Source organism: Anthonomus grandis, chromosome 11, assembly GCF_022605725.1.
Source record: "Anthonomus grandis grandis chromosome 11, icAntGran1.3, whole genome shotgun sequence".
In the NCBI taxonomy this organism is placed as follows: Eukaryota; Metazoa; Arthropoda; class Insecta; order Coleoptera; family Curculionidae; genus Anthonomus; species Anthonomus grandis.
This window is the reverse complement of record NC_065556.1, coordinates 21,232,357-21,259,381: the sequence shown is the minus strand read 5'-3', so window position 1 is coordinate 21,259,381 and position 27,025 is coordinate 21,232,357. Positions and strand designations below refer to the sequence as shown.

The following is a 27,025-nucleotide window of genomic DNA, read 5'->3' as shown; positions in this document are numbered from 1 at the left end:
AACTAAACTATATAAGTCCCATATTATTAGAATTAGCAATGACATCCTGACCGACAAAATTAACCTTTGTGGGCTAATTTAACTAATAAATTAGGAAATAACCTCTTGTTAATTTGCTAATCCCATGCTGCTTGCCTCGTTTGGAGACCAGATTTTAACTGATTGCGAGGTCTCCATGGTATATAATATATAATATGCAAATTTTTTCTAGATTATATATTATACCCTTCAAAGAAATGCCAATAACCTTTAAAGACGGTCTAGTATAGATCGAAGCGCTATTAAAAATAAAAATATGAATATTTAGGTAACATTTTATTTTTATTTAATTACCTGCTTGTAAGTAGTAATAACAATTTAATTAAAAATGGTAATAAATATTTTAAAATTGTTACAATAAATTATGATTTTAAGGCCTTTTATTGCTTGTTGACTTAAAATTATGCATAAATAAATATGTGTTTTTTGAAAAAATGTATGCATTACTCAAAAACGCGCAAGTTTATAGTCTACACTCTTTTTATATACATAAAACCATGTGAACCCAAAGGTTTAACCCTTAACAGCACGAAAAAAAGTTATTCCTCTAAATTAACAAAAAATCCACAAATTGTCAAAATCGCTAAGGTACATCTAGCCCTTTCAAAATGTCCGAATTCGCCCTATTATCGATCCCCCCGCAGTCGTCCTCATCCACGATCCCACTAATGGTGACAATATGGTTGTTCTCAATATTGTCCAGTTTTTCCGGTTTCTCGTACATCTGCATCTTTTTGTTGATTTTCTTCAGTTTTTCCGCCTGGAAAATGATCCTTAGGTAGTAGCAGGGCAGTACCACGCATTTTCCATCCGGTTCTTCTGCATCTATGTAGACTCCACGTACCAATAGCGAGTTGGAGCACCCCAGTAGGATCAAAAGAACTAGGGAAACTGTAAGTGTGATCCAACAGCTGAGAACCTTATTGTCTGCAATAAAAACATGATTATCTTAAAGCACTTGTACTTGTTTTTTTTTATATTAACCTGGCAAAAAGTATATGTCCAGGCACATCCAGATACCTCTCCAGACGTTAATGGTACCAACCAAGCAAACGATTATGAACAAGTCAGCAAATAGCAATCGTGCAGCTCCCGAAAGTTTATTACAAACATTTCTTACTATGGGCTGCATGATAAAGAGCACTGCTATGATGGAGTATCCCAAAATCTATAAAATAACACGAAATTGTCACTTTTCGTTAGTTTAAAAATGGTTAAGTTTTAAAGCGGTTATTTAATACTTACTCACCAAACTCCCATGTGCGGAAGCTTCCGGATCGTCGGGAAATAGAAAAATGTCCACCATGATCCAGAGACCTCGCCATATGAAGACGACCAGTGTTCCCACAATGACCACCGAGAAAATACAGTCTAGTATGAAGAATGACACTCGACCTGAAACCTATAAAGAAAGTCAACGGAATCTGTTCACATGTTCCCTAATTTAAAAATTGCCTATTTGTAAAAAGGATTTTTAATCTAGAAAATGCTCTATATGCTCCTTAAATCGTAGTTATGAACGTAGATTTGTTCATGTTTAATTTTACCTGCTCAATTCCATTTTTATTTCCAAAAGCGATTAGTTAGATTTTTTAAATTTTAGTCTAAGTTATAATCATGAGATAACTCGCCTAATAGTTTAAGCTTGTTATTTAAAAAGTCAAAGGCCTTAGCGAGTAAATCAGGTTTAAAAGATATGTACATACAGTTAAGTGTGATTAGCATAAGCCATGACATGGCATTTTTTAAAGGACGTTAAAATGTCGGAAGTCTAAAATAAAAAGAGCAATGGCCCCAACATAGACGCCTGTGGTATACCAGTTTATCTCGGTTTATTTTTGAGTATATTTCAGATAAATGTGACCAAATCAAAGAAGCTGACTCTTCCAGAAACCCAAAAGTCCATGATTGATTGTATCAAAGGCCTTTGAGTAATCAAGCAGCGCAAGTACTGTATTGTTGATTTAAGGTTCGACGACCTAAAACCTTATCTATAAACGTCAAAAAAATAAAGAAAAATATTCCAGGCTTATTAATTGGTTAATAGACTAAACATTTCTGGATTTGCAAATTTCCTATAACAGTACATTGAATTTGATTCCAGAAATTTGAGTAGCTCCAACTTGCTCTTAAATAGTATGAAAGACCAAATGATTTTTTTCAACCTTCAATTGCCTGGAAAATCTTTAAAAAATCCAAAAAAACTTAGTTATAGTCATATTGCCTGAGAAAAAAAACAGCAAATAGCATTAAGTTAAAACTAGAAAAAAATTTAAAATGATTCTTCCAACTGCCTGAAATAAATTAAAAAATTCCAACAAAAATTAAACTAAAATCATTGAATTGCTTGGAAAAAAAGGCGGAAAATAAAAGTAAAGTACCTGAAGTGCTTGAAAAAAATTAAAAATTATTTCCACAAGATTTAAACTACCTGTAATAAATTAAAAATTACTGTTTTAACTGCCTGAAAGTTACAAACGATTCTCAATTTTCTGGGTTAAGTAAAACAGATTCCATAATAAATTGAACAACTTCAGGTTTCATTAAACTAGTAAAATTTAAATGTGTTCTTCCAACATCTCTAATTAACTTTTTCTACGATTCAACTGCTTGAAAATTTTTTTACCATTTAAATTAAAATAAGTCATTTAGTAGCGTGCAAAATTGAGAAATAACATTCAATTTAGAATAAATTAAAAACGGCTTAAAGGCAATAAAAAAGTAAACGACTTGAAGTTTTAGATGTCTGGAAAAAATGAAATTGGTTCTTTTAACATTTCTAAATTTCTGATTCTTGCTAGCGCTCAACTGCCTGGCATAAATAAAGCATTCGTGAATAATTAGATTAAATTAAAGTGCTTTAATAGGAAATTTAATTAAAAGGAAATTTAAAAAAATAATTTTCTATCAAACCACTTTAATTTAACTTTAATTTGAAAAAAATCTCAAAAGATCTAAACTGTCTGAAATAAATTACCAATAAGTCTTACAATAATTCAACTGCCTGCAATAAATAAAAAAATTCTCAAAGGCAATAATAAAGTAAACTACTTCAATTTTTAAATGCTTGGAATAAATTAAATTTATTCTTCTAACATTTTTGAACGAGTTTTGCCAGTCCGCAACTGCCTGAAATAAATAAAAAAAACTAGAAAAATTAAATTCAAATGGTTTAAATGGAGACTCAATTGACTGGAAAAAATCCTGCAAGATTTAAACTGACTGGAATAAATTACATAAAAATAGCTTAATAGAGGCTTAAAGTGAGTGAAAAAAAACTATAAAACTTCATTAGCTTGGAAAAGAAATACAAGACTCCTGAGGAACTTCTAATCTAGGAGTCTGATTTTCCGTGTGTACTTGGAATAAAATTCTAAATATTCTGCATCTACGTCTATATTTAGAATTTAATATTCTTTGACAACTTAATGGATTTATTCCAGGAATCTGGTTTACTGGGAATACCTCTAATATTCTTTTTAATTTAAAATAATTCAAAAAAAAATTCCACGATTATTTGCAATTTAACCATCTTACGTAAATTGACATTCTATTCCAGGATTCCGATTTACTATGTGTGTCTATGCATATTTTAAGTATTCTGAAACAATTTAGTTAATCTAGTTTATTTAAAGTAGTAATGCGGAATTCCAGGACTCTGTTTTTGGACTTTAACATTTTTTGATAACTCGGTAGTTTTATTCCAGTAATTTGATATACTGGGAATTTCTGGAAAAACTCTTTTCAATTTAGTATAAAAAATTCCACCATTATTCGGAATTTGACCATCTTACGTAAATTGACAATCTATTCCAGATTTCCGATTCACTATGTGTGCCTATGCATATTTTAAGTATTCTAAATATTTATCTAGTTCATTTAAAGTAATGAGGAATTCCAGGACTCTGTTTTTGGATTTTAATATTCTATGATAACTTGGTAGTTTTATTTCAGTAATTTAATTTTCTGAAAGTTTCTAAAATAATCTTTTCAAATTAGCATATAAAATTCCACAATTCTTTTAATATTAACCATCCTACTTAAATTGATATTCTATTCCAGGTGTCCAATTTACTATGTGTGCCTACTTTTTAAAGTATTCTGTATCTTTATCTAGTTCATTTAAATTAACAAGAAATTCCAGGACTGCCTCTTTGGAATTTAATATTTGTTATTAACTTAATGCTTTTATTCCAGGAATCTATTTTACTGGAAATCCCTGGAATAACCTTTCGAATTTAGCATAAAAAATTCCGCCGAGTGTGATTTACTATGTGTGTCTTTTAAGTATTCTGCATCTTTTTCTAGTTCATTTAAAGTAATGAGGAATTCTAGGACTCTATCTTTGAAATTTAATATTCTTTGATAACTTAGTAGTATTATTCCAGGAATCCGATTTACTGAAACTCCCTGAAATAAACTTTTAAATAATATTTTACCTTTTTTTTGGAATTTCATTCCAGAAATGTGAATTACTATGGGTACACTATAATATTAATTCCTGGAATATTATTTTGAGTATCATTCAAGCAAAGAAAGGAAAGGCAAATTTATTTATGTATCAGCAAGTTTGGATAAACTTCACCTCCAAGAAAGAATAACAACAAAAAATATATAGGGGTTTACTTATAGGTTTAAACTGCCTGGAATAAATAAGAAATTGTATTTGTTTAAAAAGGAAATAGCCAGTTATAGTAAATAATATTATTGATACTTAAATATCTTGAATGGAATAAAATAATAATTCCAGGCATTTTGATGAGTTAATACATCAGAAACATTTAGCAACTGCAACTTTTTCATAGAAAAATGGTAGAGCATGATGGCAAACCAAACTGCTATAAAGTAATTTATTTAGAGACTTTTTTGAAGAAATAAATAAAATTATCTAAAACATTTTGGTGAGCCACTATATCTCCAAATAAATCTGAAACTGACTTTGGAGTACATAATAATGATAAGACACTTTCCAGGAAGTCCAGATTTTGCATGAGTTATCAGATTTACAAAAATATCAGAAACCACTAGAGTTTAATTCAAAGCTCTATATCCAGTGCTGGTTTTAGTATACAGCCGCTTTTGATAAATAAAGAGGCTCTTCAGGAAATAAAATTTCTACTCAAAAGCTTACTTCGAGCTTAATTCCTTGTGGCTTTAAGCTGACTAAAGTAACTCAGTTTCAATTAAAAAGCCTTTAAGAGACTTTAATTTATACTAAAATATATTTTTTTAACAGCAATTAAAAATATTTGATGAAGAAAAAAGTTTTCCTTATATGCTAGGAATAATAAAATATTTATCACAGAAGCGATTTTTTAAAATAAAAGGTTTGATCACTAAAATGTTTTTATTCCTATTCGTTTTATGTCGAGAAATGATTAATTTCAGTAGTGATGACAAGTTTTCATCTTTTCCTAGTTTCCTTATAAATGCTTAAAAATAGCATCAGGATTAGAAAGTTGATGGAGTAAATCCTTTTGTGTTGAATCTGAAGTATAGATATTTAAATTGCAAAATGTAGATCATGTTTAGGTAATTTTGCTTGAATATGGCAATACCGCGAAGGCGATCAGCCACGTGCCGCCCGATTTAAGGCGTGTAAAGCGGTGTTGCCATATGTCGACGATATAACTTGATTGTTCTCGAAATTGGCTAATTTTCCCTACTAAACATAAATTATATTAATTTCGGTTATTATCTTAAGTATCCCGGGGACAATACAAATTCCGCATTGCAATATTATTTAATCAGACAATTGTTTCTCGGGGAAAATTAAAAAAATCATTGTTAAGGTCACATGCTTGCGAAATTGTCCAGTTTATGTAGTTATTATATGGTTTTACAGTCGAAATGGCCCATTATCTTAATCAAACCACGTAACGATAAAACAATTGTGGGTTTCCGGTAGTAATAACGAAAAAATGTTTAAATTATTGGTTGAAAAGCTTCAAGGTACTTATATTTGATGGAAATGTGAAAAGTAGGCGGAAGAGCGCTATTTTGCATACGAATTCAAAATGGCGGAATATATAATTTAATTCTAATTTTTTGTGTTTGAATTTTTTAGAAGAAAAATATGGTTTGAATATATTTTACTCAAAATTGAAGTTTAGGCATTTTGCTCTTGTCTATGGACTAATTGTGCAAGGAAGTATATGAACTCCTAAAATTCGTTAATTTTAAACTTATTAGGATAATTAAAAATATTTTTATTTTTATTTATTTTTTTTCTGATTAATATTTTTTTATACTTTATTTATTAATTTTTGTTTAGAAACTTTATATATTTATTTTATATTTGCAAATATATTAGTAATTTACGTTTTAAAAATGAGGAAATTGATTAAAAAAATAAAGATAAATATAAATTTATATAATTTTGCTTAGAAAAAACGGAAAAATTCCAAATTCCTTACTCAAAATTAAAGTTATGACAATTCATATTTTAGAATTTTCAAAATCCTTTAATTTCATTATTCATATTATTTAAAAGCAAAATTTAATTATTGCGTGTCCAAAATTTCCAAAATCATAAGGTTGAAGTTTATAAAATTTGAAGACTTTGAAGACAAAATTTTAATTATTTATTTTCCAAAGTTTAATAATAAGTTTTGTTTTCCTTCTCCTTTTGCACCTCTTTTCTGTTGATTCTCGCTCTTTTTTCCTCTTTAAGCAATTTTTTTAAATAATTTTAAAATATAGTCACGTTTACATACAGGAAACACACACATACAATATACCACAACAATAATAATCGCATGAATACATCAATAAACCATAACATAATAAAAAAAAATAATTAAATATTATTACTATAATTGAATCAAGTTAAATCTGCTCTGTCGAATTATAAACTCGTTTGTTGCTTCCTTCCCATATGCGGTTAGTTCAGCATAAAACCATTACTGTCACTATTGAATTTAATTTCGCAATAACTTATTTAACTCGGCGTTTCGCTATACTTTATTGGGTCAATCCCGAGTCATCATGATGGATATGAATAATATTTTCAGTTCTTTGATTTTTTTTAATGGCGATTTTGTCAAATCTGTTCGAGTTTAAGGTCAATTTTCCCTGTTTAAATCTAATTAAGTCTCTTGTTTTTTATTATAATGCGATTCTTGTCTCAACTTTATGCTTTTTATCACAAAAAGTCTTATCTGATCATCTTTAAATCTTTAAAATCTTTATCTGACCAGTGAGAAGTACATTTTAGTAGTTTAATTAATCAGTTGAAGTTGCTTAAGCAATTAATTATTAAACCTTTATCTTTTTAATCTAAATCTTTTTATCTACAATATTTCTGGCATATTTTTGCCATTAAAACCTAATCAAGACAGAAAATGTCTGTACAAATATTTCCATAATCTAAACAGTTTAATTTAGAATATTTTCTTTAAAAATAAAACTATTCCTTTAATTAGGGTGAAGTGGGGTAAATGTAATCATGGGGCAAATGTAATCAAGCCCTATGATTTTTTTTATAACGTTTTGGAACATATTTTCTTCGAAATTCGAAAATATGGCCCTTTTTATACCCAAATTACTTTTTATTAACCTCTTAGTTCCAGTTTCAAAGATTTCCCTTTTTCTTTTTTGTACTTTGACATTTATAATAATTTTGTGAGTGCCTTCTAGGAATTTTAATTCCCTATTACTACTGCCAATATTAGTATTTAGTTGTAATATTTTGCTCCCTTAGGTAATTTTCGATTTACGCATATGGGGTAAGTGTAATTACTGAGACTGGGGTAAATGTAATCACTGACTACATTTGCCCCAGCCTCCTCCTTCATGAGTTTTTAGGCTATAACCTATCATTTTCTCTACTGTTACATGCTAGGACTAATATCGAAAAAATAGTGTAAATACTTACCAAAGACTTTAATTAATTGTAAAGACAGTGTGGAAATCTTTAAAATAGGACTGATCTAAGACTAGTTTATACAGTTTCTAGTGAGTTCCTTCAAAATGGTGAGAGTGTATAAAAAAAAGAAACAAGACCCTCCTTACAGTGCTGAACTTTTAAAAGATGCGATCAGAAACATCCAAGAAAATCGTATCAGTATTCGTGGTGCTGCCCAGAGGTATCAAATCCCATTTTCCACTCTTCAAAAACACCTACGAGGAACCCGAGGATCAAAAAGTACGTCCAAAGGAAGACCCACCGCAATACCTGCAGCTGATGAAGAAAAATTAGTGAATGCCATAAAAATCATGGAGAAGTGGGGTTGGGGGCTCAGCAGAAAGGAAATCTTAGAATTGGTGGGAAAGTATGTCACGAAAAATAATATAAAAACGCCATTTAAAGATGGAATACCTGACGAGGATTGGTTCTTATCCTTTAAAAAAAGGCACAGGCTATCTTTAAAAAAACCACAAGGACTGGAGTATGCCAGAAAAAAAGCCAATGATCCATTTGTGATTGAACAATATTTTGACATGTTAAAAGCAACCTTAGAAAATAACGACCTGCAAAATAAGCCTTCTCAGATTTATAACATCGACGAAACTAGTTTTACGCTCGATCCAAGTAAAACTAAAATTGTGGGTCGGAAAATGCCCCTGCTTCAAGAATAACCACCGGGCCTGGAAGAGAGAGTACGATAGTTCTCATGGGTGGCAACGCCAATGGGGATAAACTGCCTCCATTAATTATTTTTAAGGGAAAAAATCTATGGAGTACCTGGCTGGCTACCAAGGAATCTACCTTTCCAGGTACTTCTTATGCTGCGTCACCAAACGGTTGGATGGAAAACGAAATCTTTATAAGCTATTTTACATACAAAAACTTTTATTCGCAACGTTGTACCTGAAAGACCAATCCTGCTTTTGTATGATGGACATTCAACGCACTTAGACCCAAAACTTATCGAGGCGGCTGTCGAAAATGATATAATTGTACTTAAATTACCTCCACACTCCAGCCACCTATTGCAACCCATGGACCTAGCGGTCTTTAAGAGCCTTAATTCACGGTGGGATTCCAAATTAGCGGAGTACCAAAGAAAACATGTGGGTGTTAAAATACCAAAGAAAGATTTTTCGGTACTTGTGAGCACAATTTGGAAAGAGAAAGATCCAGCTTTACTGACATCGGGCTTTCGTAGAGGAGAAATATGCCCATTTAATAGATCTATCATCGACCGCTCTAAATATGATCCAGAAGCTCTACGAAGATATGAAGAACGTTTGAGAAATCCCCAACCTGCCACAGAACAACCTCTTAATGAATCCAGCACAAGCAGCCATGAAGAGCCATCTAGAGAGAAACCAATCACGCAGCAGCTAGCATCAGAACCGCGACCAGAACCAATAGCAGGGCCAAGTAGACCAATACCAATAGCAGCACCAAGTAGCGGTTCTGTATCATTTGCTGGAAACAGTAAGGCAATCGACCCGCCCTAACGAAAAAGAAAGAAGAAAAAGGGTAGCTTCGGGAGCTGAAATTATAACAGCAAAAGAAAACATAGAAAAAAAGAAAAACGCTGAGCAAGAAAAAGAAGATGAAAGAATAGCGAAAGATAAAGCAAAGAAAGCGAAAGAATTAGCAAAGAAAACAAAGAAGGAATAAAAAAAAATAACAGCAAAACATATTAATGAGCGCTCTTCAGATGAAGACGAACCGCAAATTTTAAGTGACAGTGAATCCGACGACATCACCTTTGAGACTTATGCAAAAAGGTTAGAGGAAGATGAAGAAGCATTAAAATAAGACGAATTGTTTCTCAAAGGGGTAGAAAACCTTAACATTGGAAACTGGGTTTTGGTCTCATTTAAAGGAAAGAAAAATATACTTTCTATGCTGATGAAGAATCGCAACCTACCATTAAGTTTTAAAAAAAATCAAACCGAAACGCGCATAGTTCAGTGTTTCACTGGCCTGAACAAGAGGACCATCACTTAGTGGCTGATCAGATATAGAGCGAGTTTTACCAGAACCCACTTTAGGGCGAAGAGGAGAACTAACTTTTCCAGTATCCTTTACCTCATATAACGTTAAATAAATAAAAAAAAAACATGTCACAGCCTGTTTTGCCCAACTTACCTACGTAATATACTTTTCAGAAAATCTTTGAGTTTTATTCCCTATCATTGCTGCACGAAAAAAGTTCATAACTTCCTTATAAATTAAGATAGGTATCAAACTATTTTTTTTTAACCCAGAATTTTTCATACTATAGTACACTTGCCCCAGATCCATCGGCAGAGTAAGCATATGGCAGTTAGGAGCCGTGAGTACACTTGCCCCATTCTCTGGGGCAAGTGTAATCAGCCGACATGTCTTTTTTATTTTGGTTTATAAAAAAAAATAAAAGCAGACAAAAAATAAATAAATATAACATCGATTTAACAAAGAAATAAGCTCTGTATCTACTAAAAATGAACCCGATTTCTCTTTTGGTTTTTTTGTTATGAAATTTTAAAGTGCCACTATCATTTTTTTGATTACACTTACCCCACTTCACCCTACTTTAATTTTTTTCTTAACTTTTTATTTTAGTTTATGGTTATCCCTATCCGACCTGTAGAGTTTGGTAATCTTTTAAAATTTAAAAATAAAATACTCTTTTAAAATCAAAACTATTAAAGGGTTAAACATTTTTTAAATTGTTTTACTAAAATTTCTTTAAATATATTTTGATGTAATTTTTTTAAGTGTTTGATTAAAAAGCATGCTAAGGTCTTCATAAAAATACATTAACAACTGCGAATTACTTTATCACTTAAATTGTTGAAATGTTAAAGATTAAAAACATAAAATTATTTATATTTAGAAGTAAAATATACCGACTAAAAAAATTTTTTTTCACTCTCCATATACAATACAGGGTGTCAACATTCCCAGTTCGCAAATATAATTAAAAATATCAAAAATTTATCATGTTTTACGATATTCCTGAAATAGCCTTAAAGGTTTTCATTGACTTTTGAGATTTTAATAAATGCAATCAAATTTTAAACTAACTTGTAATTTTTTTAAATTAAAGATATTAAAAACCTTTTAAATAATTTTTGTCTTATTAATTTTTCAGTTTTTGCTTAATTCAAATGTCTTAAATTTGAATTGAGATTTATTTTAATATTTTGTAATATTTAATTTTTCTTTTTTCTGGATCAATTTTCTTAACTTAAATAAAAACTGGAGGGTAAATATTGTTTGTAAATATTCCAGTTCTTCTTTAAATGCACAAAGTGATATCAAAATGCCTTCATAAAATGGTCAAAAGATGGAATATTCCAGGAATATAATTATAAGTATCCTAGAATTAAAATATTTACAATATTCACGGCATATACTTGCCATTAGAAGTTTATTAAAATAGATTTTTCCGCACAAATATTCTTAGAATATAAAAAATACGCATTCGAAATATTCATGTTAAAGATTAAAATGCTCCTTTAATTTAGGTTTTATTCTTCTATTTTGTTTTTAATTAATTAATTATTTAATATTTGACTTTAAAAATTTACATTTTTTAAAATTTTTCTTAAAAAAAGATATAAAATATTCCAAAAATTTAATTATTATTAAAAGCTGTTTTTTATTAAACTTTTAATAGCGATATTAAAAAACTTTCATTAGAAGGCCAAAACGTGGAATATTCCATGAATGTAATTAAATGTATATAAAACCTAATCAAAATAGAAAATGTATGCACAAATATTGACAATATATTAACAGTTTGAGTGATATAAAAAAATTATTAAATCAAATTCGTTGGGAATATTTACATTATAGACTAAAATACTTCTTTAATTTAATTTTTTAATAATTTTTAACTTATTCGGTTTTCTTTTAAGCAATTTTAAATTAAACATTTGATCTATAGAATTTACGATTTATTTTTAAATTTCATATTATTAATTTTTATTTTTTATTAATTTTGGGAAAATCGTTAATGGTAAGTACCACAAAACTAAATTTTAGAACTTACTTTCTTAGACAAAATAAGCAAAAAGCGAATACCATTTTAATAAGAAAATTTTGATTTTTCGGAAAATATTTTGATTTTGAAAAAACGGCACCAAAAATCTAATGACATCACGGGATTTTTCTAGACAAAATTAGCTGAAAACTTTGCTTTTTTAAAAGGTTTTTTGATTTTGAGACCACTGCTGGTGGTAACAAAAATTTAATTTTACCAACGGCTTCTCCAGTTAAAAACGAGTACCATGTCAATAGAAAAGTTTTGATTATTACAGAAACATATCGATATGGATAATACAGGAAAAGCTTTGGTAACAGCTCATATCAAGCTATACATTCCTATAAGTATATTCCCAAAATACAGTTTAACTAAAATGAAAAATATTCAATTAATATTTGTTTTTTGTTTAACAGAAACCTTCCAGGAATACATCAATAATTCACGATACACAACAAATGTAAAAAGTCAATTCTCATCTCATGAATCATGAAATCCTTATCACAACAGTGATTTGAAAGTATTATTTATATGTAAGTAGCCAAAAATATTTTCAATTTTTTTTAATGCCTTGTGATAAAACTTTTATTTTTATCGTGATTTTAAAGGCTCCTTAAATGTAGACCCATACAATAACGCAGCCTATTGGATAGAAAGTGATAAAATACACATGTTAACAATGATTTATCGATTTATTTTATTTCAAATATTTCGTTTATTATTTCGTTATCTATCTAAAGAATACAAAAATATTTATCTCCTTAGGAATTTTTCAGCTTAGTTTATTTTAAATAATTCCTATAGCAGTGATAAAGGAGAAAATGTAATGGAAAAAATTAAAATATTTATTACATCAATGATTTTTCGTACCACCTTGTAAATAATAATATTTTCATCATAATAGTGTTTCTCTATTAAATACTGATTTATAATTTTAAAAAGCAAAATTTTAAGTTTTGACCTTTTATTTACAATAAAATTATAACACCTTATACTGACTTAATATTATCGGGATATAGCGAGTCAGCTATCATCTCATAAATCATAAAATGTTTATCACAGCAGTGATTCGAAAGGATATCGATTTTAAAAGCTCATTAATTGTAGACCTATAGGTAGCCTATTAAATAAAAAGTGATAAAATACACGTCTCAACAGTGATTTTAAAAATTTAAAAATCTACAAGTAATTCAAATAATTTTTTATTTCTAAATACACATTTTTGAGTAGATTTTATTAATGTATGGCCTTAAAATTATAATATTTATCTCGGCAGTGATTTTTTTTTACAACTTAAATATGTTATTAGTTTTTTCATTGATATATTAATATTTAATTCAAGGGTGATCTCAAATTATGAAGACCAAAGTTTTATATTTTGTCTTTTGGCTACTATAAAATAATAACCATTTTATTATTGGCTTATATATTACCAAATATTTATGTCAGAAATAATTTTTAGCCTATTTTACCTAGAGGAATTTTATAGCAGCGAGAAAAAAAATTTCTCTTAGAAATATAAAATATTATATATATCACATCAGTGATTTTTAAATGTATGAATTGATAACCATTTAAATATAAATATATTTTTAACTCCAGATCGAACTTTTTATAAATAAATGTATTCAATTAACTTACATTGAATAAATTAATTTTAATTTTGTATCAACTTAAAATTAACAAATTTATCACAGCAGTGATTTTTCAGTTTTTTCTTCTATAAAATAATTGTTTAAATACTGATTCAAACAAAAATCTAGGCAATGTATTTATCTCATTATGTGTTTGAAAATATTAAAATATTTATCACATCAATAATTTTTGAAGTTAATAAATCTACAAGTAATTGGAATATTGCTTTCTCTTTGACTACAAATAGTTATTTTTCAGCTTATTTTAGTTAAAATAATTTTTTTACAGCAGTTAATTAAAATATATTTGAGCCAATACCTCGAATTTCTTTTTTGCTCGTTATACTTGTAAAATATAAAACATTTATTACACCATTGATTTTTAAAGCTTAGAAATCTCTAACCAATTTTTAAATAGGATGGAACTTAAATAGATTTTGTTCTTCAGTCGACTTATAAGTAAAATATTTAACTTAGCAGTGATTTTTTTGTACACAAAAATATCCCCACAAATACTTACATAAGTTTTAAATCTGGTAACAATTTTAAAATAATTATCAACATCACTATCAGTAACAATCTCACAAGGGGTCGAGTTGGTATTTCTTACAGACTTCGCCATCATCAACAGCATCAACCCACCAAAAAACGAAACAGCGTGAACCATCAAATTATCTTCTCCTGTTAACAGCGTTAACAGCTCCCATGGTCCTCTCCAACTGTTTATTACCACAACACCCATAACAATCGTGTACACCCTACTGGCCAAATACCAAGAAATTTTACCCATTTTGGGATGGAAACTGTCCTCCAACTGTGTTTGACATAGGGCAGATAACATCCTCCCACAAATTCCAAATATAGTGGAAACTATTGTGCTTAATATAAGATCTTCTGGATAGATGTAGACCGCCATAAGATCCCATATGCCTCTCCAAAAAATTATTACACATGGTGCGACAATTAAGGCGGAAAATAGAACGTCGAATACACTTAACAGTTTTAAAAGAGCTGAAATTTTACTTTGAGACATGATAAAATGACTGAACAAACAAGACCGTTTTAATATTAAAAACAAGACTATGTGGGCTGTAATTTTTTTTTAAATTGATAATTTTAAAGCCGAATTTTTTATTACATACAGTCTTAAAGTTTATGGCCATGGTATTGTGTTAAAAATTAATCGAAGTTTTTTTAAATGCCGCAATATTATTATTATGCGAATTTATTGATTGCAATGATGCAAGTGCCATATATGAGATAAATCGAACGATAATAAATAAATCGTTTATTGCTTCCGGTTACAATTTTTAAAATAAGTATTATACAACCGGCTTAGGTTGCGGAGGATCTTAAAAGTGAATGACCCTCTATTGATTTTGCGAATTTTTTTTATGTTTTTTTTTATTTATTTGCTTTTTTATTATACGTCATTACAGTTATATCGTAATTTTTCTTGTTCTCTTTTTATTTAATGTTTGTGGTGAATCAGGTTTTCTTATTACTCATTTATATCGTCATGTTTTTTTAAAAATATCTAGAAGTTACATCAACATAAAAGGGCAATAAAACGGGTACTCACATAAACTGCACTAATTTGCCACTTGTTTGTGAAATACTTGACAAGTCACATTTCGGTAGTAAAAGTCACATTTGGTAAAACAGTCACATTAGGGAATAGGATACTTTTTAATATTGTAGTCACATTTGAAAGTTTTTTGATATCCTTTTGACTTTTCCCTCTATACAGTTTTTTTAAGTTTCAAATTTTAAAGAATTTTTTTTTAAATACTAAATAAAAAAATTAGGAGTTTTAAAAAAAAGTTTAAATATCGACAAAAGGAGCATTTTAAGCACTTGATAAAGTAATTTAAAAAATTAAGTATATATTATTTATTTATTTATTATAAATTATATTAACTGGCGTATCATTTCTCTTAATAAAAAAATAGATCCAAATTAGAATTTGCATTTTTTTGTTCACGAATTTTTAACTTTTCATTTTAATTACAGATTGTTTGAACACTTTTTTATTTATAAACTATTTTTTATTTTAACTAATGAAAACATATTAAAAAAATCGAGTTAACACTTTTAAGCAGCTTTTTCAATTTTTTTTTTGATTTTTTCATTTCTTAATTTAATTTATCTGAAATTTAGACATTTGAACTCCTATATCAAATTGTTTTAAAAATTTAGTTTATATATCTCTATTTAGGTGTTATATGTATTTGTTTAAACCTTAGAACTTGGTAAATATGATTTTTTTTTAAATTTATCTTGCAACAATTTTTCCATTTTAATTATTTTTTCTAAAACTTGATATAAATTTCAAAATTTTCTGGCCAGAAGTGTGATATACAAAGACGTCAAAAATTAAAAAAACGATTCAAAAAATCTAAAAAGAACTGCCTACAAAAAGATAAATTTTTGCCAGGAAGAAGATAAAAAATGACATTCCTTAGTATTTATATGAGAAGATGCAAATTAAATTTAGAATTTTTGTATTTACAAAATTTTAACTTTTATTTACAGAATATTTTAATTTTTTTTCTGCATCTTTTTATTAATATAATAATTCTAACTTTTAATAATTTTAATTAAATTCAATTTTAAAATTTAACACTGATTTCTTTATTTTATTATATTTAAAACATCCTTATTAAAAAAAAAGAATTTTGTAAAATAGTCTATTCCTACATTTTCTTTATCTTTTTATTAGTTTTTAATTTTCTTAAATTTAGAAATTGTAATTTTAATAACATTTTGTTTTTTAATTTAATTTATATATCTTTAATTAAATATTATATTATAAAAACTTATTTTCTTTTAACTTAAGAACCTCTTAAATATATATTATTTTTACATTTACTTTGCAACGACTTCATAATAAATAATTTTTTTTATGGAATATGGATAAAAAAAAATAAAAAAAGTCTTGTGGTATACAAAGATAAACAAATCTAAAAATTTAATAGGAGCTCAAAAATATAAAGGAAAAATACAAGAAAAAGATAAAAAAAGATAATTCTTAAAATCAATATGACAGTAATAATATGGGCATTAAGATTAAGACGTTAAGTGTGAGAATACAAACATGTCAAAATAAAAAATTTAAAAGTAGTTGAAAAAAAATTAAAATTTTCAGCTGAAAAAATAACGATATTTCTTCCAAGCAGTTAGAAATTATATAAAAAGTTACTTTTTTATTGAGAACAATTTCCAGGCAATTAAATAAAAAGATGAAAATGATACCTCCACTGTTTGGTAAATAGATAATGCGGTTTTATCTAGACCAAATATTCAGGCAGTTAAGTAACGAATAAAAAGTAACTTTTCATTGACTTATTCAACTTAATTTTCCCATAATGAATCAAATGAAACTAAATTTTTATTTTCATTTAACTATCTGGGATTTTTTTTTCATTTAAGAAAAAGTACTTCAACTGCCTGTAAGAAGACAAAAATGAAGAAAACCTTTCGTCGAATACCGAATTAAAAAAATAAACTACATTTTTGTGATTCTTTAAAAAAGATTCTCAATTGGTCAGACTAAAATAAATTAAACTAATCAAATTAATTTTTTAAAAATGTCTAATTATAGAGACTTAGGAACAAAATTTCTTTAATCTAAATGGCTCAGATTAAAACAAATTAAATTAAATTGTAATCTTCCTCAATTGCCTAAAAAAATTCTATAATTTTTTTTAATACCACATTCAAATAAAAAGTTGAAAAAATGCTCAGAATTTCTTCACTCAGAAAAAAATACCTTCTTAGACTTATCTAAAAGGAAACAAAAAATACTTAAAGTCATTTGAACTGCCTGGAATAAATTATTTAATTTTACTTTACTTTCAGGCAAATGAATAAAAAATTGCTGCCTCTTATTAGATACCATGCAAACTTCTTTTCGCAGAGAATGTAACAGTCTTTTACCAATCATGGTTTAATTTTCTAAATAGTGTTTGTATCATCTGGAAATAGAGTTTTTCTGGCATAGTTTATTAAATTATACAAAAAAATATCACTTTATAACTACGCCCTTCTTCCTTCTTTATTATACATTTCATTGGCTAAAAGTAAAAGAAAATTTAGGCAAAAGACTTATTTAATTTGGTATAGTCGAGACAACTAGTTAAGTTAAAAAAGTCATAAAAACTTTTTACTCGGTATTCAACTGATTAGAAGAAAGATTTCTATTTTAAGTATTTTTTTAACTACCTGAAAAGAAAACAAAATTTTAAAGAATTTTTTGCAGGCAATTGAGATAAAATGAAAAATTTATTTAATTTCGTTCAATTAAGAAAACCTCATAAAAATAGTATATTGTATACCTAGTAGGAAAAGCTTAATTTGAAAAGCTCGAGGCGCAAGCCGAGACTGGAAATACGGAGTCCGGGAATGTGGTTTTTCCTACGAGGTCTACATACTATTTTTCCGAAAATTGGGAATCTTATTAAAAAATTAAAATTACGGTAAATTATTACTAATCATGTTAAAAATTTCAAATCAACATTATTATTTTTCCCTTAAATAAAAGAAGCCATGAAACATTGTTTCGTAACTACGGAAACGAAGTACATAATTTTAAATTGTCAAACTTGACTAGTGAAAAGTTTATTTGTGGCGTCTTTCCAAAGTGCTGATATTTTAACATTTTAAAAAGCCAAAGTAACGTGTAAAATGATGAGTGATGATGACTGTTCCATTTCTGGAACCCCTCCAGAACTCACGGAGGCAGTGAATGCTGCATCATTGGAATTGTTACCAGTAAAATCTAGAAATAAGTATAACTATGCATACAACCGCTTCATGGACTACTTTCCATTCCTCTTTTTCGAAAAATGTTGTAATGGCATACTTCTAAGAGCTTGGTTCCAAGATGAAATCTTCAACTTTATGGGCCAATTATTCAATGCTGAAGGCAACCCTTGCAATTAGACATGATGTGGATATATCTAAATATTCAAAACTTCGGGCATTCCTGAAACGGCAAGCACATGCCTATAAGCCAAAAAAAATCCAAGATTTTAACTAAAGAAGAAATAAACAAATTTATTCAGGAAGCTCCAGATAAGGAATATTTAATGATTAAGGTAACTTACAAATCTTTAAATTATATTTGGATTCTTTACATGCTTATTTATTGTTGTAGGTAGCTGTAATATTTGGAATTTCCGGAGCTTGCAGAATGGACGAGCTGGTTAAAATGACTGTACAAGATATACAAGACCTACTATCTAAACTTTTAGTTACCATACCGGATTCAAAAACCAATACATCAAGATCATTTATAGTAAACAAAATGTACTTAAATCTATACCGCAAGTATGTCTCTTTAAGACGGATGAATACCACTCGGTTTTTTTTTTAAGTACCAAAATGAAAAAGGTTGTAGACAAGTAGTAGGAATTCACCAATTTAGAAACATGCCTAAAATAGTGGCCAGTTATTTGAATTTGCCAAACTCGAAAGAATATACCGACCACTGTTTTCGTCGGTCTTCTGCCACAATGCTTGTTGATTCTGGTGGAGATATTACTAGTTTAAAGAGACTGGGGTGGATGGAAATCAACAAACGTCGCTGAAGGATATATAGAAGAGTCTCTTACTAATAAGGAAGAAGTGGCAAATAAAATTTTCACAGCAGAAAAAAATGAAGAAAGTAAATCTTAGTTATTGTCATACAAATAAAATTATTAGTTTGGAAAATATTCAACAAAATAATGCTATTAGTTTCCAAGTTCTTCCAATTTTCAATACTTGTACTAATTGTCAAATAACAGTAAATATAACAAATAATAAGTAATAATTTTAAAATATAATGTTAACATTGTTTGTGCTGAAAGTTTTAAAAATAATATTTCCTTACAGTACAGAAATAAATATTTCCTTACTGTTATTTTCGGTTGCTAGACAACAATCAAGTTGGAGGAAATATTGACTTTTTCTTTCAAATATGTTGTCAAAAATGTTATTATTTCTTATCGATTTTCGGAAAAAGTTAATTTTTGCACGTTGTTTGACTGCCTGGAAGAAATTTCCTAATTTTTGTTTTTTTCGAGGCAGTTGAAGTATTTCTTCAGTTTTTTATTTATTTGCCTGAAAGTGAAATAAAATTAAATTATTTTTGTTGAAAAAAATTGAAACTTAAATTGATCCTTTAATTTTTTTCAATATGAGTAACTTAGGTTGTAACTAAGGTTGAAAAAATGACAAAAAAACGTTTTATTGGTATTCGATTCTCTTCATTTGGGTCTTTTCGAAGTACTTCTTCAACAAAATTGAGGCATTTTTGCAAGCATTTAAAAAAAAAAGTAAAAAGACTTAATTTTGATGCAGAAGTTTTAAAAATCATAGAAAACTTTTTATTTGATATTAAAGTGCCTGGTTAAAATTTCTATATTTCCGTCTTCTTCCAGACAGTTTACTTTTTGTATTTTTACAGCTATTTTTTAAGTACCTAGAAGTGAAATAAAATTAAGGAATTGGAAAAAAAAACTGAAAAAGAAATTTAATTTTTATCTACTTTTCCACTGCCTAGCAGAACTATCTCATTTTTATTCATAATTATAAAATTGCCTAAATATCTGTACTTATACTTTGTTTTCCTTTGTTCCTCAATTGAGTTAATTGGACTTATATTTTAGCATATTCGAAAAAAATGTACAGGGGATTGAACAAATTGTATTTTTTCGGAAGAACAATTTTTTTCATTAAGGAACAAATTGCTCATAACTTTGAAATGTCTTAACGAAAATACTTGGATTTTTGACTAATTTAGTTGGGCTGAAATGTTAGCGTTTTCCAAAAAAATGTACAGAGGATTAAAAAAATATATTTTTTGGGAAGAACTTTTATTTTTTTAAAATCTAAAAATTACTCATAAATTGGAAATATTTTAAAAATAATACTTCAAAAATTTAATACTTGGGTTTTTCAATTAATTTAATTGGACACATATTTTAACGTTTTCCAAAAAAAAATATATACAGGATTGGCAAAAATTAATTTTTCGAGAAGAACAATTTTTTTTATTAAGGAATCGTAAATTGCTGTTAACTTAATAATGCCTTAACGAAAATACTTGCAAATTTGGACAAAAAATATACAGAAGATGAAAAAATAGGATTTTTTGGGAAAAACTTTTTTTTTTCACAGAACCACAATTGCTCATAACCTAATAATGTCTTAACGAATTTACTTAAAAATTTGTAGGTACTTGGGTTTCTTAATTAATTCAATTGAAAATATAATTTAGATAAACGAATGATAAAATTACTTCCAGGAACTTGATACATTATTATACTAATAATTATTTAGAAATCATTGTGTTTCTAATACAAAATGTATATAAAAGTAAGGAAATCTCATATACAGCGTGTCTCAAAATGCTTTTAACAGTATAGAAAATCAGCATTTCTAAAGCAAAAATCAAACTTTTGAATCGCATCTCCATTTTTTTATATACATTGGAAAAAATTGCTCTTAAATTATTTTTTTTTTTAAACAGAAAAACAAAATAAGGGTAGTTCGTTGGAGATTAATTAAGCAGAAGTAATTTTAAGAATATTTATATATATATATTATGTATATAATATGACGTGCGTCTCTATTAAAATTGATGCGTCCCTCTATATTTGCATTGTTTATTCAAAGAAGATGTTTTTCTAGAGTACTTTTTGAAAATTAAAAATGAAAGTAATAAAAAAGGAAAATTAATTTAATTCCTTCCATGAAATACGCTATTTGTTTTTTTCTTATTACTAACAATTTAGGAAATATGGAGATTGTAAACTTTGAAACTATACCCCTCATATATTTTATTATATTACGTTGTATGTATTTGAGTGTATAGATTATAAGCAGTGACTTTAATTAAAAAACAAAAACAAACATTTCCAGGCCAAGAAGTCAAAGTGGTCATTCTCAAATTGAGATGAAAATTGCATAAAGCCTTTTTTTGTTTAGCAAACCATCAGGAATTGGTTAGTCTAGTAATAATGTAATTATATATAGTGTCTTATATAAAGGTTTTTTACCTGCTTTTACCAGGTTAATAAAAGTAAAAATTGCATAAACTTTCTCTATGTTTTCAAGTACGTGCTATGTAGATGATTACTCTTACACGCAATTTACAAACATATACACCATTTATATGTTAATATACTTACAGGAATCCTAAACATAGTAATAACTTCAAAATACCCCTTCACAGTATCATTGACAATAACACAAGGCGGGGACGAAACATTCCTTAAGGCCCTCATAGAAATCAAAGCTACCAATCCGACCGAGGTAGTCACAAACAAACTCTTAAAGTCCTTTTCCGTATGTACAGTTAACAAATCCCACGGTCCACGCCACCCATTGACGCAAATAAAAGCAAAACACGCCGTATACAGTCTACTCACTAAATAATAAAGAATTCTATTTTTATCCGGATGAAAATGCCCTTCCAAGACTTTCTGGAACAGCAAGAAGAATAAATGACCGCAAAGTCCCACGCACGTCGATATCACCGCACTGACCAACTGGTTTTCCGGTACCACGTAAATGTCCATCAGTGTCCACACACTTCTCCAATAACCGACCACGCATGGACAAACGATTAACGCGGAAAACAGTAGATCTAACACGGTTATTAATGTGTAGTAAGTGGTACCATTGCCTTGGAAGGTATCCGGGAGGCCAGCAGTACTACCACGCATGTTGCAAATTGATATTTTCTACCTCTTAGTCGTGAAACTTAAACATTTTCTATGGTGTAGAGGCCCAACGGACAGAATGGTTTTGAGCACTAAATATGATTTTTATTGTCGCTTGATAAGGTTTATGTTTAGTGGGGACAAGAAGGGGGTCACGTGACGTTCTTCGTTTATTAAATTTTATAACCGTGATTCGCGAACCTGTACGTCTTGTTAGGCATGAATGGATCAACATTAATCATTCGTTTGTTGTTATTAGATGCGGCGTTTTTACTCGCTATTGTTCGTCAATTCGGTTAAAATTGGTCGCGGTCTTATGGATCACGCTGATTTTAGAAGGATTTCATAAATTTTAATTGGTTCTTAATTTAAAATTTTGCAGATCAATTTTTTTTTGTTCTGCATCATTTAACATCATACTAATTAAAATTACCAATAAAAGATCTAAATTAATTTTTATGAGGCCTAAAGTTGAACATCGGAGAAATGAACAGCTAGGAAATTTGGTTATTCTTTGAAGAAGCGCCTTTAAATACCTTAGTATTGTATTGAATCAAAAATTAACATGACAACAATAAAGTTAATAGATTATTAATCAAACACTTAAGGAATAAATATTAGGGCCATAACACTTCACTCTAACATTATCAAAGATCAAAACTTACCTTTTTTCGCGAGTGACTGTGAAAATATTTTTTAGTAATAATACAAAAATTTTAATACCTACCTACTACCAGAAAATCTGGAATATAATAATAATATAGGTAAAGAGATCCTGTGCCAACACCACGGAGCCGTTTCAGAACATTGCATACATCTACATCTGTGTAAACGCATGTTATGATGCATAAGTGGCGCATATTACGTACACGTCAAAAGATCCCTTGGAATAAATCAACGCAGTTCTATTTTTACTGCCGAAGCTTATGCTATTATTGATGTCCTAGACTATATAACTCAGCATCCAGTATCCAGAGAGCATTTATACTTACAGACTCAATGTCCTGTTTAAAGGCCTTAAACAACAGAATTAGAAATATATGAAGGGTACAGGGAAAAAACCCGATATGTCACTTTTTATTAAAAATCTCGGTAGAGATTTGAATTCTTTGAAAGAAGACGCTTATTTTAGAGTACTAAAACCGGGAAACAACCACCGTAGTCTTGCGTAAATTAGTATCTAAAATATAGTGTACGGAATAAAAACCAGCTTAGTCCAAACGTCCAGGGAAAAAACCAGCGATGTCATGTAAACAAACCGGCTGATGCAATATTCATTTTTAAAAAAGCGTGCCAGTATTATTGTAACCGCAAAAGTGTGACTTCTTGTTTGTCTGTGTGATTAATAATAAATCCTTATGGCTTATAGTGATTCGGAGGGATCCGTTGAGAAGAAAATTATGTCTTCAAAAAAAGAAAGAGAACCGGTCGGATGTCAGAGGTCTCTAAAATGTTGAAGTTATCCACTCATGAAGCTGGACAGCCTTGTAATTGCTCAAGATTAAAGTGCTTTGAGGTACTTAATGAGGCGCAAAGAGAAGAAATATTGAGACATTTTAATGCTCTGAGCTCTCACGATAAGCAAAATTATTATTTAGCTGGTTTAATTAGTCTTACCTGTCCAGCATAGAAGACCTCGTCAAAACGAGAATACTGCCAGTTTCCATGATGCAAGTTATGCGTATCGAGTTCGAGTTCGCGATGGTGATATTCCGGTGTGTGCCAAAGCTTTTTGTCCCATTCATGGGATTACAAAAAATAAAATAAATTATATAAAGGAAAGCCTCAAGGACAGACGTGGAAAGCATAGTGCAACTCATAGGAAGGTGGACGACTTAACAAAAGGTTTGGTATGTGACCACATCAAAAGTTTTAAGGGTCGTCAGAGCCACTATAGTCTAAAAGATACAAAAAAGACGTATTTACCAGATTAACTTACAATCAAAAAGATGTTTAGCCTCTTTAAGGAAAAGCATCTAAATGCTAAAGTCTCGTATGAAACGTACAAAATAATCTTTAATAAATAATTCAATATTGCTTTTGGATACCCTAGAAGTGACACATGCGCAACGTGTAATGAATTTCAAATTAAGCTTAAAAGTTTGACTGATACTGATGAAATTATAGAATTAACCGTTATGAACGAGTTGCATAAAAGAAAGGCTGAGGCGTTTTATTCAAGGAAAAGGCAAGTTCAAAAGGTGCAAAAAAAGCAACAAAAAGGAAGCCATCTGCATTGATTTTGCAAAAAATATTTCAATTCCTAAAATTGCCACTAACGATGTGTATTATAAACGCCAATTATCTATGTACGCCTTTAATGTACATGTCCTCTCTTCGGGTCAATCTATTTTTTATACCTATAATGAAGGAGACGCTAAAAATGGATCAAACGACGATGTTGAAGAACTGCAAATCTTCTGTGATTCTGCCGGAGGACAAAATAAAAACTTTACCATTTTTCGAATTATTCATTTTGTAGTAAACAACAAAATTTATAATCTGAATGAAATAAAAATCACATTCCCTATAAGAGGACACTCCTATTTGGAATGTGACAAAAATGTAGGATTGTGGAATTTGAAGAGCCCCTTTGAGATCCCGGAAGAGTTCGAAGAAGTCATTAGGCATTCCCTTAGGATTTGGAAATCATATTTAAACACAATATATTATATATAAAAATCTAATTATTTTAAAAATATTACAACAAGTTTCAACTTTTATAAAAAAAGCCATAATAGTATCATTCTGCTGGGTTAAGGAACGTTACGGAACTCGAATGAAATTGCTCATCATCTAGCTAAAGAAGCTATTGATTAAGATATGTCCGTTGACGGATTTCAAGTCTATGACATACTCCCTTGGCTTAAGGAAACCAATTAACAATAACTTAATGAATATAGAACCAGTAACTATTTTTTATATAAAAACCAATAAGCAACTTACCTTGAAGACATCAATTAAAAATATCAACTTTAGTAGGTGTAATTATACTACGTTTATTAGACTTATCTGTGGTTAGAGCAATATAAAATGCCTCTTATACAAGATGAAGGTAGTCGAAGATCCATATTGTGTAATATGCAATAATGGAACTACTGTTGACGATCTAAATCATTGGCTTTTTGGATGTCAGTCAAGCCAACTGGCATGGCATTAATTTAATATAGAGTTAACTATTTATTAGGTAATTTTGTATAAATGGGGAAACGAAAACTTTCATTAGGTTCTCCTAGTCAAAGAATATTTAAGGAAACTCACCTTGGTGTTTACTGATATCTTCTTTAAAGATCTTCATTTAATGGTTTTATTTACAGAATTCTGTATTCTAAAAACTCTTAAAAAGGTTCTTAGTTGAAACTGGCCTTCATTTATTTAAGATATTTTGCATTTACTTTTGTATTATGACAAAAAAAATTATAAAAATTATTGCTTGATATACTCTTTTATGCCAAAATCTGAAACTGAGAATCTTTTTGAATTGTATTATTTTCTTCGTTCTTTTCCTCAGTTCTTTCTCCAGAAAATTTATTTTTCTTTTATGAATATAAAAAAAAAATTCTTTCAGGAACTTGATATACATTAGTTTCACTTTTAACCCTTGTACCCTATTTGATTTAGAAAGCAACGGCTGTCTTGAGAATTAAGCTTTATTTGGACTTTTACTCAGATTTTCTTAAAAATTCAGCATCTATGTACTTTTCCAGATAATATTGTATTCCCACTTTTCTGAAAAAGTGCCTCATATTAATTAAATTTGCCTCAATCAAGAAATGTTTAATTTTTATTTTTTCTTGTCTTTTAGAGATTATTAATAATGAAAAATTTAATCGACGGATGTGAAGATGACTATTCATATATTTGATAATAATATGAACTTTTGTAAGAATTTGTCTTGGATATCAGCTTCTTTGTTCTAGAATGGTCTGGAACATTCTTTAAAGATCATCAGTGTACCTTTAAATTACTTGCAGATTTTAGCGGTAAAACGCGATATATTTTTCTTCCACGGATATGTCAAGAAGAAAACTAGATAGTGTATATATAAGTTATCTGTGTGAACCAGAAAGTAATAGATAAATAAAAAGGCGATATAGAAAAAAGAGAAACAAATCAATTCTCTAATAAAATACCCTAATGAATGGTAGGTAATTAAATTATGGTTTCCCATTGTAATGATGTAAATTATGCGAAAAAAGCTTAATTTCCGGATGATCTAGGAAGAAGCATAAAAATTAAAAAAGAATACAGAAAGAAGAGAAAAAAGAGGGAAAAGAAAATTTTTTATATTTATATCCCCATCTCATTCTAGAATATCAAAATAAATGGCAAAAATATTATGTTTTTTCAGTTATACCAACTGTGCCATGAAAATATAATTTTCATAAGATCAAGACAGTAGTAGAGGAATAAAAAAAAGTGAAAAAAAGTTCAATTATCCCCATCTCACTTAAAACTGTCGCAATAAACTGCAATAAAATTATGTTTTTTAATTGTACTTGTGCAAACTAAGCAAAAAAAACTCAATTTCAAGACGATCTGGGCAGAAATACAAAATTGAAAAAAGGTATAGAAAATATTTATTATTTTGCTGTAAGATATTCATTGATTTGTCAAAGGCAAATGATTCTGTTGACTGCAGGAGCTTCTGTAATATAAATGCCAATATCTCAAATTCTACTGCTAGAATTTCAATGATTCCTTCAGCCAT

The 27,025-nt window shown here is 28.8% G+C and overlaps 1 protein-coding gene across 2 annotated transcripts; it reads right to left on the bottom strand.

Moving 5' to 3' along the window:
* Positions 1 to 302: 302 nt before the first annotated feature.
* Positions 303 to 22,486, bottom strand: LOC126742356 (uncharacterized). 2 transcript variants are annotated; one of them, XM_050448999.1, is made up of 4 exons: positions 21,781 to 22,486; positions 1,289 to 1,441; positions 1,024 to 1,207; positions 303 to 966 (listed from the first exon to the last, which is right to left on the bottom strand). In XM_050448999.1, the coding sequence occupies exons 1-4, from the start codon at positions 22,315 to 22,317 to the stop codon at positions 623 to 625; spliced, it is 1,218 nt and encodes a 405-aa protein (XP_050304956.1). In that variant the 5' UTR covers positions 22,318 to 22,486; the 3' UTR covers positions 303 to 622. The 2 variants fall into 2 exon arrangements, with proteins under 2 accessions (XP_050304956.1, XP_050304957.1); XM_050449000.1 differs by lacking the exon at positions 21,781 to 22,486 and adding an exon at positions 14,124 to 14,684.
* Positions 22,487 to 27,025: the final 4,539 nt, after the last annotated feature.